Source organism: Myodes glareolus, chromosome 21, assembly GCF_982192425.1.
Source record: "Myodes glareolus chromosome 21, mMyoGla1.1, whole genome shotgun sequence".
Taxonomy (NCBI): Eukaryota; Metazoa; Chordata; class Mammalia; order Rodentia; family Cricetidae; genus Myodes; species Myodes glareolus.
The window spans coordinates 13,488,983-13,502,119 of NC_142046.1; the positions used below are offsets into that span (position 1 = coordinate 13,488,983).

The window sequence follows — 13,137 nt, forward strand, 5'->3', positions numbered from 1 at the left end:
GTGGATGAACGAGTTGGGCTTTGATGAACTCACCATGATGGTCCCTGCCCCCCTGCCCCAACTTATGGACAAGGAAGCAGGGAGTGTGTGTGTGTGTATGCAGTGTATGCATGCGCGCGTGCGCATGCAAGAACTGGCAGACTTCATATCTTAGAAGAGGTAGCCAAGATTCAACTCCTGGCCTGAGTCACTGACCACTGCAGATGACTATGGGCATACAGTTGATGCCAAATAATAGTTGGTTATTATTAAGAAAGCCCTCAGCTTGCAGTACACCCTCCACCCAGGGTCCTCAGGTAGAAAACACCTTTCTCCCTACAGCACTTCCTAGAAGTCTGAGCATTTAGTTATGTGCGGTCCACAGAAAAGCAGGCTTTGAAGAGGGGCTTGCTTCACCTGCGGGCTGGTTCCCCAGAGTGGGCATGGCCTCTCTGTAGTGCTCTGGGTTTTTTACATTGCTGCTCCAATGCAGGAAGTTGCATCATGGGTTTCCCTGGCGCGCTCCACCCGGATGGCTTGTGGGTGGTGCTTATGTCAGAGTTTTGTTTGTGATTGTGGAATCGGCTTCTAAGTATTGTGCACAAAGATCCGTGGTGTTTGTGGCTGTGTGTGTGTGTGTGCGCGCCTGCGCACATACGTGTGTCCATCAAAAGAGAAGTTCAGTCAGATCACACAGGCCAGAGCCGAGGACCTTAGGAAGCCATCGTCGCTGCAACATGCAGCCATGACAGTGGGGTGTGGCTGCCTGAGTTTGGGGACTGGAATGTGCAGGAGTCAAGTGGCTCACAAGTGACATTTGATGGCTCAGTGACAGCCCTCTCCCTGCCTTAGCTGGTGGCAAATTAAATTCAGAAGTCCAGGCGAGGCTGAGAGAGAGAAAGAGATGCCAGGTCTAGACAAGCAGGGGCAGGGTCCCCTCCAGGACCCCAGGCCTGGGGCCAAGTGTCTGGAATGGGCAAGCCCACCACTGAGAACTTCCAGGAAGCAGGTGCTCGTGACCCCCTGCTTGCCCACTGCTGTGACAGCTCCTCCTCCGTGCAGCCTCTGCTCTGGCCGCTCTCCCAGAAGAGCCAGAAACTCGTAGAATCAGCCATGAGGCCACAAAGGAAACGCAGCAGGGTCCCAGTTGGGTGACTTACTGGGGGCTATAGTGGAACTCCCAGGCCTGCAGAGGAAATTTCTAGAAGTTGCAGTGCTTCTTGTGGCTTTATGTCATCCTCAGTGCCCCCCGGGTCCTCCACGGACACTGGCTCCCACCTGGTTGGGGTCCAGGCACCCGAGGTGGCAACTGGTCACAGCACATGCACTACCCCTAAATTCTCCATTAAGGGGCTATGAGAGACAGTTGCTGATGTGCTTGCCATGCAAGAATGAGGATACATGCGTTCGCACACACCGGCTTACCAAGTCATAACACAAGTAGCCACAGGGAAACCCCAAAGCCTACAGCCTTGCACAGTCCTCGCACCCTTTCCTGCCTGTGGCTCACAGGAGCTATTCCACATTCTCAGTGGAAGACAGTGGCCCTGAGAAGGTCTCCGATCTCCCTCTGCCTCCCTGGTGCAGCCCTGGCCTCTCGACTCTCCTTTGCTCAGTGTGCCGTGCAAAGCTGGACATGCTGCTTACACGCTCATGGTAAGCACTTCTTTCCCTTGAGATAGGGTCTCTCCCTGAACTCCCGATTGGCCTGGAATTAAGTATACGTCACAGATTGGCCTTGAACTTACAGCAATCCTCCTGCCTCAGTCCTGAGTGCCGAGACGGTATGTGTGTGCCACTGTACCCAGAAAGAGCAGGTGTGTGCATGAACTCCGCTTCTGGGCTGTGTCCAGCGACACAAACTTCTGATCACATTGGGCCCTGCCAAAAGTCAACCCATTTGCTGCCTGGGCACAGCCCTGTCCACTTGGTCCCCAGACATGCCGGCTGGGAATGCAGAGACAGGATTATCTCCACTCCAGTTCTGGCTTTGGTTTGTAGTTTATCAGGTGACACTTTAAACCAGACTGGTGAAGGGGTGGCTCTCTGGGGAGAGCAGCTAGGCGCCCAGGACTATTCCTGGCTGCCCCCTGTCTTGCTGAGTGAGGTTTGGTGAGGCGACCACACTTGTCTTGTCTGTTCAAGCAGGAAGTATGCACACCTGGCCAGCCTTCCCCACTAGGCCAGGCGTCATTGACAGGGCTCTTGCTTGGACTCTCTGTCCTAAAAGCTAAAGTTATCCAGAGACCAGAGATGCTGTGTTCTTCTGGGATGAAGCTATTTCTGTGCACAGGCAGGATGCTAAGGGCAGGGTGTGTGTGGGGGGAGAGCATCTGCTGGGTGCCATGGTGACCTGGACTTCACTGTACCTTTGAGGTCTTTTATGATACCTTTGGGGGTGCGTGTTTACAGCTGTAAACCCGGGGTCCCTGACTCTTCTGATCGGATATGGTTCATCACCAAGGTGCGATAGGGAAACGGAGACCACGCAGGCCATGGCAGGGTGCTCCCCAAGTGGCAGGACACTGGCCCTAATCTGGCTGTTAGAGTTGAAAAAGGGTTCCATTGGGGGAGACCAGGTGTCTGTCACTGGGGAATTCTGTGCTGGGCAGAGGTTATCAGCCTGGTGGCAGCGTGCCTGAGCCTTGCAGCTGATTCTCACTGCGATCTATCAGACCAAGTGGTTAACCAGGGCTTTGGATGTCGTTAAGCATGAGGTTGAGGGATTTCCTGTAAACAACCTGCCACTTCCTGTGAAGGTGAGGCCAAGTAGTTGCTTGGCTCCTGTAAGTGACTCTGCCAAGCCCCTCAGCAGTCCTGCCTGACACCTGAGAGCCACACAGCATGCCAGCCTTCCTCATGAGACCTGGGTCCCACAGGAGCTGTGGCTGTGAGGCTGATGATCTCACAGCCCGAGAACCCAGAAATGCTAATCCTACCTTTGAGACACTTTATCATCCATGGAGGGAACATGTTCCCAAAGAGAAGGCTTTGTCCCCCTGTTAGTTGGACAGATGCCCGTAAGGTCCAGACTCAAGGGTCCAGAGAACACTCTGAGGGACCACCTCACCCTGCCGTGCTGAACCCCAGGCACACAGGGCTGCATGAGGGAACACAGATGAGCAGGCACGGGTCCACCTGGGATGGCAGACGTGGTCTAAACACCTGGAATCTTACTGATCTTATTAGAGTTGCTTGGAGTAGCAGGAAGGCTATGTTGCTCTTTTTAAAAAAAACAGCTTCTCAGAGACAAGTGACTGAGTGCTGTAGGGGATCAGAGTTTCCTTCCCAGCACCCATGTTGGGTGACTCACAACCACCTGTAACTCCAGGGGCTCCAACACCATCATCTTCTGGCCTCTGTGGGCACTGCACTCTAGTAAACACACACACACATACATGCAGACCCGTGCATGTGTGCACGCACGCACACACACACACACACACACCTTTTAGCCATCAGCCCTCCCTCCTGCCCTCTCTGCCTCTACCATCCCTCAGCACCCACAATCCTGCCTTGTTACTACAGTGTGATTGTCTTTTCTAGGTTTTTATATGGATGAACCCAACGGCATGCATTGTTTTGGGCTGACTTCTCTCGATTACATGACATTGCCCCTGTTGAGAAGTCTGTATCCATCATCCTTCACCGCCAAACTATGCCTCAATCACTGTGTTTGCTCACTTTTAATTTTTAAGATTCAAAAATTTTTTATGAGTGTTTGTGCATGTATGTCTGTGCACTATGTGTGTTCCTAGTGTGCCCATGGAGGTCATAAGAGGGCTCATTTGGATCTCCTGAACCAGTTATGGGTGGTTGTAGGCCACCAAGTGGTGCTGATGACCAAACCCTGGCCATCTGCAAGAGCACCTCACCACCGCGCCATCTCTCCAGCCCCTTGGGTTGGCAGTGAGGCCTGGGTCGTTCGGAGGCTGTTTCAGATACAGTGCTGCAAAGCTTCCTGCTGACTATTGAGATGACACAGTGAGTTCTCCTCACGTCCATTAACCCAATCAAGACAATCCCTCACCTCCATGGCCAGCTGTGAACTTGTGTGTCTAGAGCCTGTCAAGTTTGTGGTCATGGTTAACATCACAGAGACCACATGGAGTCCCATACAGGCGGCCACAGTGTGATCATGGTTAACATCACAGGGACCACATGGAGTCCCATACAGGTAGTCACAGTGTGATCATGGTTAACATCACGGGGACCACATGGAACCCCATACACATGGCCACAGTGTGATCATTGCTAACATCACAGGGACCCCATAGCTCAATATACAGGTTCACAACATGTTTAACTCAGGTGGAACATATACATGCCCTCCAAAATGGGTCATTTATTTCTGGTAAAAACATTCAAAATTCTTTCTTCCAACTCTTTTTTTTTTCTTTCAAGAATAGGTTTCCAGCCAGGCGGTGGTGGCGCACGCCTTTAATCCCAGCACTCAGGAGGCAGAGGCAGGTGGATCTCTGTGAGTTCGAGGCCAACCTGGTCTACAGAGCTGGTTCTAGAACAGGCTCCAAAGCTACAGAGAAACACTGTCTGAGGAGGAAAAAAAAAAAGAATAGGTTTCATGGAACTTACTTTGTAGACCAGGCTGGCCTTGAACTCACAGAGATTCGCCTGCCTCTGCCTCCTAAGTGCTGGGATTAAAAGTGTGCGCCACCACTCTGGGCTGTGTGGATCACTATTCTCTGTCCATCTGTCTGTTTGTCCATCTTTGTTGGGCACTAAAGCCACGCACTTGATCCCAGGTTGTAGTTCCAGAAAGTCTCCAAACCCAGCAGAACAAGGCCTTCGATTGTTTCCCTTCAATTACTCTTCCCTGTCTTAGGTTCCTTGTCTTTCTGCAGCAATTCTAGAATCATTTTTTTAATACCTTGGTATGGGTGTGGGGGCTCACTCGGGAGGCAGAGGCAGGTGGAGCTCTGTGAGTTCAAGGCCGGTCTGAAGTGAATAGAGACTTCTAGGCTAGCCAGGCTAGAGACACTGTTTCAAATAAAAAAAAAAATCTCTTAGGCTTCCCCAAAATCTGTAGGCAACTTGGCAGGAATTGAAGTCTTTCGATATTGGGTTTTCCAAGCGGGATTGGGAATGTGCCACCATGCCCAGCAACTTCTAATATTTTCTGAAGAACTTTCACATTGGCCCTGAGCACTTGTGCGATCTTCTGGAAGAGTCTATATTTGGTTTCATTTCTCCCTTAACGTCTGGCTAAATCTGCCAGGAAAGCCATTTGGGCTTGGGCCTTTCTGTCAGGGAGTTTTTGGTGATAAATTCAGTTTCCTTCGCAGGTCTAAGGTGACTGAGGATTCAGCTCTTAAGGGAAAGTTCTCGTCTGTGTATTTTTTATGAACTCAAGTGTTTTTATCAAAGTTTCTGGATTTCTGGCATAAGGAAATTCATAAGTCACATGGCCTTGTTCATTTCTCCAGCTTGGCTAGAGTTTATCAATTGCTTCTCTCATGGATCTAGGTTTCAGGCTTTTGATTGTTATTCTCTTTTGTCTTGTGTTCTTTTCTGATTTATCAAGTCCCGCTTATTTCTGCCTATTATGGCTTTCATTTCTTTTCCTTCCCTCCCTTCCTTCCTCCCTCCCTTCCCCTCTCCTTCTTTCTTTTTTGGTAGTCCTGCGGATGGAAGCCAGCATCCCGTGTACTCTAGGCACCCTAATATTGAGTCGTGCATACCCCAGCCCCTCACTATCCTGCCAGGCTTTACTTTAAGACAAGGCCTCATTATGCCCAGGCTAGCCTCAAGCTTGGTACATAATCCAGGCTGACATCAAACCTGGATCTTTCTACATCAGCCTCCACAATGGCTGGGAGTATAGGCACGTGCCACCACATCCTGCCTCCCCTTCTAACTTCTAGAAGAGCTTTGTGAGGTTAGCTATAAGTCTCCCTGTTGGTACTGCCCAGCCACTGTGGAGGAAGATGTACTCTGGGCTATTATGGCAATTTTGCTTTGTGATTCTGTTGTCACATCGGGCCTGAAAGAAAAGCTGGATTCAGACATTTCTGCAAACACAGAATTTCAGCTATAATAATAATTATTCTGGTTTTCTCCTTAGAGAATATTTCTCTGCTGCTTTGCACACTGTATAATTTCTGGTCAGATGCTAGACATTGTGAAATTTACTTTGTGTATTCCCATAGTGTTCTTAAATTTAGTTCTGAACTTTTTCATTTGCTTTATTTTTTAGTTTCTTTCTTTCTTCTTTCTTTTTTGAACAGGGTCTCATGTTGCTCAGACTGACCTTGAACTCTCTCACTACGTGACTGAGTCTGACCTTAGCTGTTTCCATCCCTGAGTGCTGGGATTACCGGCTGCAATCATGCCAAGTTTATGTGGTGCTAGGGACTGAACCTAGGTCTTGGTCCACTAGGCAGGCACTCCATCAAACCATGCTTCCAGCCCAGTTCTGGGCCCTCACATGGAAATATTTTGATTCACTTGTGTCTTGTTTTGAAGCTCCTTTGAGACTGAGAAGCGCTCTGTGTAGACTGCGCTTGTGTGGCCACTAAGGCAAACCTGAGTCTGAACTCAGCGGGAGGGAGTTACTAGCGCTCCCACTCTGGCTGGAGGCAGCGCAGTTCTTGCCCTAGAGCTGAAGAGCTGCTGAAGTCTTTTTTCCAACCTCCCCTGCGTGTGCTGATCTGCGCTCAGCTGCACGCGTGTGCGGCTCTCCAGATACCGTGTTCTGTGTGACTCTGTCCTCTCCAGGACTCTGCTGATGCCCCCAGCCAGCCTGCTAGGCTCCACCAGTTCCCTTCCCAGAACTGTGGTCTGGAACTTTCTCCAAGCTGTAACCTTGGCAACTACAGGGCTCCCTTACTTTTCCTCTTGGGTCCCAGGTCCACCTTCCTTTGATGTCTGAGGTCAACTATCCTAACGACGGAGTAGTTTTTGGTTTTCTCAGGCAAGAGGGCAGACCAGCCTCCCATCAATCCATCTTGCTGGAAAAGGGTGAACACTGCTCAGCTCAACTAAGAAGTAGTTTATGGTTCAGTATCTCACAGATTTTCCAGAGGAAAGCCAAATTAGAAATAACCTAGGGAGTTGGGTGATGGTGATGCATGCTTTTAATCCCAGCACTTGGAAGACAGAGGCAGGCAGAACCAGGAGAGCCAGGGATACATGGAGAAGTCCTGTCTTAAAAAACCGTACCTGTCACCCCAGCACTTGAAAGGTTGAGGGTCTGAGGTCAAGGCCAGGCACCCAATAAGAAAAAGACGGTCTCCAAACATTGAAGAAAAAAATTCAAAGAACCAAATAACCAGGGCTTAAGGGAAAATCTTGAAAAAAAAAAAAAGGCACAGCATTGTAGCACTTGCCCAAGAATGCGATGGTCCGCCATAGGAGCCACTAACCCTCACGCTACGGCACAGCAGCACATCCACAGGCTGGGCTCAAGGCCGTGCTGGCTGATGGCCACTGACAACACTCGGACATCCCCAGACGGCAGAGCCACAACCCTCTCCGGGTGCCCTCTTGCCCTAGACGCCTGCATGTTGCGAGAAGTTGTACAACAGCTTCGCGTCGCCACGGGGATCTAGAGTTTTCCTCAGACGTTTCCCACTTTGTGCAGTCACAGGGCCTGTGTCTTCAGATCCAGGGGCTCCAGTGGAGTGGTTCTGCCCCTCACAACTGAGGTGTGGCCCAGTGACCAGGGATGTAGCTCAGTGGCAGAGGCCCTGGGTTCAAGGCCCACTGCAAACAGAGCGCTAGGACAGGCAGACAGGGGCTGCTCGGTCACCGAGCCCTTCGCTCTCTCCTACTTCCCAAGGCTAGACCTGGGGAAAAGCCAGGTGCCGGTGTTCCAGCATCCGTAACTTAGTGATGGTCCCCAAGTCCTGTCTCCCGTTCCCAGGCAGCTGAGCCTCTCTATTTAGAATGTTCTATTTGTTTTTGACAGTACAGCAGTAAGATAAAACAAACACTTCTAAGAATCCAATTGGAGGACTGGAGAGATGGCTCAGTGGTTAAGAGCACTAACTGCTCTTCCAGAGGACCAGGGTTCAGTTCCCAGCACCCACATGCCAGCTCACAGCTGACATCCATGGAAAACACCAATGCACATAAAACAAAAGTAAATTAATTAATAAAAAGAATACAATTGGAAATTAAGTAATTTTTAGATTCTACTACCAGGGCAAGTTACTCTCCTGCCCTGAGCTACCCGTTAGGCGGACCTAGGGCCCTTTCTCCTTCCAGATGGTCACTGGGGTACCAACCACCCTTTATAAGCAAGAGGAGCTGTCAGGAAGGTCCTTCATGTAGAGGACACCATCTCCACAGGGCTGAGCTCCACAGTAGGGACAGGGTCTGACGTGTCCCAGGCTGGCCTCAAGCTGCTGTATAGCCAAGGACAATCTTGTACTTCTGGTCCTCCTGCCTTGTGTTTGTGCTGTAAGACCTGGTCCGTCGCCCTGAGTGCGGAACCCAGGCTTCATACATGCTAGGAAAGTCCTCTCAGTGGAGCCACGTCCCCAGCCCTTTTGGATCAAGATGGACCAGCTGGGCAGGGGTGGATGCCTTTAATCCCAGCACTCAGGAGGCAGAGGCAGGTGGATCTCTGTGAGTTCGAGGCCAACCTAGTCTACAAGAGCTAGTTCCAGGGAAGGCTCCAAAGCTACAGAGAAACCCTGTCTTGAAAAAAAAAAAAAAAAGAAAGAAACAAGACGGACCACGTGTTCTTGCTTCCCCTCATCCTCCAGGGATGGGCGACAGAGCCCTGTTGGAGCCCGGTCCCTGTGAGACTATCTCTGGGTGGCCGACTGGCCTGCTCTGCAGTTCAGTGACTCAGATCTCACAACGACGTGACTGTCGCACATGCTGAGTCCAGGTGTCAGCTTACACAGGAATAGCAATGCATTAGAGTGGGGATCTGCCCTGCTCAGGCTGGCGGCTCATGCTGCCACTGTTAGCGACAATACCTGTGCTACATACCCTCTCTTCATTTCTTTTAGGTGTGACTGTGCCTTCTCTCATTAGTGATGAAACCGGGATTCAGGAAGCTTCAATGACCTGCCCATATCTGTTATATGTTATTTTGTGTTCTGACAAATAAAGCTTGCCTGGAGAAAAGAGGGTGGAGCTAGCCACTAGTTAACCATAGAGGTCAGGCAGTGGTGGGATTTTGGGAGAGGCTGAAAACTCCTACACTGAGACCTATCGGGTGCTGGGCTTCAGCAGTGCCTGACAGAGTGGGCCTGAGATGGGAGAGGGACAGATCTGGGAGTCATCCAGATGAGGCAAGAGGAGGGACAGGGAAGGGAGAGCTAGACCACAGGGCCTGGAAAGAGGGTCATGGACATCCAAGGTCCCTTCGAACTAGACGGAAGGCTAACACATGAAGAGGGCAGGATGCAAGCTGCCTCCATGTTCCTGGACTCATAAGACCAGAAGGGCCACAAGGTGGAGCAGGACAGGAGCAGACCTGAGATGGAGCTGGGCTCCTGCCTTCCAGTCCCCACCCCTAGCACAGAATGCTGAGCATCTCCAGCCAGGGCTTCAGTGTGGACGGCTTCTATTTATAAGTGGGAAGGGGATGAAGTGGCAGCTGCAGCCCAAACGGTCTGTGGATTGGCCTTCATGGAGCCCTGAAAAATCCAGACCAAAGCCAGAGACAGCACAGGAAGGGTGGGCTTGACAGCTGAGGCTGCAGAGCCAGCTGCTTCCACTGGGTTCTATGCATAGCAAGCCTGTGCCTGTTTAAGCAGACAGGTCTGACCTCTGGGTGGTGTAGGCTTGACAAGCTTGCCAGGTGGCCTTCCTTGTCTGTACGACCCCATGTTAGTGGCATGCTTCTTCCTGCGGGTGCATTACCTTTGAGGGCCTGGCATGTTCTGCTCTGTGGGCTGTGAACTCCTTGACAGGCGCTACCAAAGCCTGCCCTCTGTAGAGACAGTCTTGCCCTCTTTCAGGCTACCACATGGCAGTTCTTTGTTCTGGGTCAAGGGCAGAGGGGAAGAACTGTGGTCTGGGGTTTGACACATTGGAAATAGGGTGTTTGGTAATACCCTGATGTCACGGTGTGGCCAGTGTGACTCTGGTCCGACAGGCTGTGTGTCCCCTTCCCGTCTCAGCCTTGGCCTTGGATGGGTTGTTCTTTGAGTCTCTGTCCTTATTTAGTAGGAGGACATAGAGGATGGACCCCGCTAGTGTGCTCAATGGCTTCCTATCCTCTCCAGAAGAACCTGCCTCAGTGTCCCCTGCCGGGTTCTAAGAACCCTTTCCTAACCAGCAGGCATCAGAGCCACAACCTAGGGTTAGGTACAGTGCCCATGGGGACTGTCACCCGTTCTCCACGATCTATGACCACAGACTTGTCTGCATGCTTCACCAATTAGGGGCTCTGCCTCTTGTGAGGAGCTGGGACCCTCTGCGCTGAGACAGGCTGTCTCTCCCATATACTTCTTACTGTGCACACCAATCTCTCAAGACCAAGGGGAGAGCGCACAGCAGAGGGCCATGTAACTGACACTAGTCCTGTTCTGCTCTGGCATGCCATTCCGCTGAACCCCCCCAGGCACTCAAGCCATTCACCTGCCTTTCTGTCCCCTATGGGCTCCTTTTTATAAATAGAAGCCAGTTCAGTCTAAACCCTTGACCTCAAATTCTCCACATTAATCCTCCATCGAGTTGGCATGCGACATCCCGCCATACGGCCGTATCAGCTGTGTTCGGGCAGATAACACCCCACCACTCACTGCCCTGCAGGGGCACAGGAGGAATGTGCTGCTGGGGGCTGAACCCCTCTGGGCTCCTTTTTTGGGGGTGGATTACAGTGGAAGGTAACAGGGTCAAATCAGCCATTCAACATCCCATGTGTCCTGAAGCCCAGGATGCCAGACTGGGAGTGCGGTGGTTCTTGCCTGGTCCGGGAGACTCTGCAGGAGCCATTAGTGCCCCCCACCCCATGGACCACAGCTGCCACCTGGGCCCCGGAAGACTTCGCTGTCTCATTCATACAGCTGCTTCATGGAGCTTGATTTAAAAGGAGGGAGAAGGCAGTGTGTGGGTCTCCTAAGCTCCCAGTCCTGTTTGGTTTTGCTTTACCAGTTGTACTGGTAAAGATGAAGTTAGTACTGAAGTTGGCTACTTAGGGGTAGAAGCCAGGTGTTGGTTTCTCAGGGAGACTCCCATAAAGCCGGCGGCTCCTTTCCTGCATGAGTGAACGGCTGGGCCTGTAGTCCCTTTGGCATTACCCTGCCCTTCCGTGTGTTCCAGGGCTTGGCTGTTGCTTCTGCGCCTCCACAGACGTTTCTAGGTCAGGTCTCCAGCACTGCAGGAAGGATGTGGACGGCTGCAGACAACTCAGTCCTGGGCCCCCCCTAGCAGACAGCTGGGCCAAGCAGTGGTACCCGAGGGCCCTTACACAGAGCCAGAGCTCAGTGGAGGTGACTGCCACTCCTGTGGACAGGATCTTGTGTGACTTTGAGTTTGGTTCCACAGATGCTCAGTTTAGGGGGGCAAGAAATGACCTCTGTCCCTTGATCAACAGTGCCCCCCCAAACAAGCACGCAAGGGCTTGATGATGGGCATTGTTAATGCAGCATGGCCTGTATCCAAAGCTGTTCCAAGCTGAGGATCTGATGTGGCAGAGCCACCGTGGGCCCACCAGCCTGCCTTCAACAGGCAGGGTGTGGCTGCCGGCCCGCAACAGCTACCCACGAGAGGAGCCTGGAAGACAGCCGAACTCCCTTGCTCTGTAGCTGTTTGGTGAATTCATGGCATTTGTCTGGAACTGTCAGTAAGAGACAAGTTTAAGATTAAGCTTTCTCTGGGTACCTGCTTAAAAAAAAACCAAAAATCTGCTGTGCAGTGGTGGCGCATGCCTTTAATCTCAGCACTCAGGGAGCAGAGGCAGGCAGAACTCTGAATTCGAGGCCAGCCTGGTCTACACAGTGAGTTCCAGGACAGCCAAAGCTACTCGGAGAAAAAAACCAAAACCAAATCTGACCACACAAGTGGCCGAGCTGCTCCACCTTGGCCCAACAGCAGAAAATGCCTGCAGAACCTGATCCTGCCCGAAGCAGCCTCTACCACTGTTCTCTGTCAATGCCTAAGAGAGGACCGTGGCACCTCTGAGGCTACCTCTCAGTTGTTTTTCTTGGTTCATCAACTCTTTGACTTCCATTTTTAATTCGCGGCACAGGACCGCAAGGTCTTCTTTCTTAGCTGACAAAACTGGCTCCTGACTCTCATTACCCGGTGAGCTTTCCCCACCCAAACCAGAAAGCCTGCGACCCTAGCACTGGGAGTCGGAAACTGATGGGCACTTTTGAGTTTGAGGCCAGCCAGGGATACACAGTGAGGCCCTATCTCAGGGAGGGGGGGGGGAAAGAAGGGGAGTAAGGAAGGAGGGAGGGAAAGAGGGATCTGGAGTTCTGTGGGTCTTGGGAGAGCCTGGTAACAAGCATACAGACACAGCCTGGCTCAGGGCAGAGGGGCTGTGACAACAAGGTGTCACTTCTGCTTCCAGAAGGACTGCGACAGCGCTGTGGGGAGGGGTCTCTAAGCCTCTTCCCAAGGGCACAGTGGCCCTCAGAGGAGCCTGACAAAGAAGCAAAAGGACGCGACACAGTCACTAAGGTGGAGCCTCTGAAAGGTGTCAGCCACACACCGCCTTTCCCATGTGCAGGGCTCACCCAGGACAACACTGGCTTGGCTTCTCTGTGACCTAAATAAACACACAGACATTCTGTACAGAACCAGTCCAAACACTTTAATAGCAGAGAAAAAAATAAACCCAACGTAAAATTTGAAAGGAGCAAACAGGCAGTTAGGGATTGCTGCACTTTGGTCTCCGATGTTTCTTCCTGGGTGTGCGTTTTCATGAGAAAGTTCATCGGACAGCCTGTTCCTGTGTGCTCTGCAGAGGGAGGGATGTGCACAGAGGGTCACAGGATACAGGAGGGATGCTGGCACCGGTTCAGCTTCTCCAGCCACCAAAGCCCTGGACAGACCTGCAGGAAGTGCAGGAGAGTCAGCCCCTGCTCCAGCTGCACTTGCTCTGCTTGAAGGAAGTGCAGACAGGACAAACAGACAAGCCTGGATTCGGGCCTGGAGCCTGCGGCAGTGGGCCGCCCTGGGGATACTACCAGGGAAATGAGAAAAGCCTTTCCCTGCCCCGCTTCCCGG

The 13,137-nt window shown here is 51.8% G+C and overlaps 1 protein-coding gene across 2 annotated transcripts in view; it reads right to left on the bottom strand.

Moving 5' to 3' along the window:
* Positions 1 to 12,695: 12,695 nt before the first annotated feature.
* Positions 12,696 to 13,137, bottom strand: part of Nup214 (nucleoporin 214) — an 80,529-nt gene continuing 80,087 nt past the window's right edge. For both annotated transcript variants that reach the window (XM_048432050.3, XM_048432049.3), the window contains exon 36: positions 12,696 to 12,962. In XM_048432050.3, the coding sequence (XP_048288007.3) occupies positions 12,929 to 12,962 (34 nt within the window). In that variant the 3' untranslated portion in view covers positions 12,696 to 12,928. The remainder of the gene's footprint in view (positions 12,963 to 13,137) is intronic.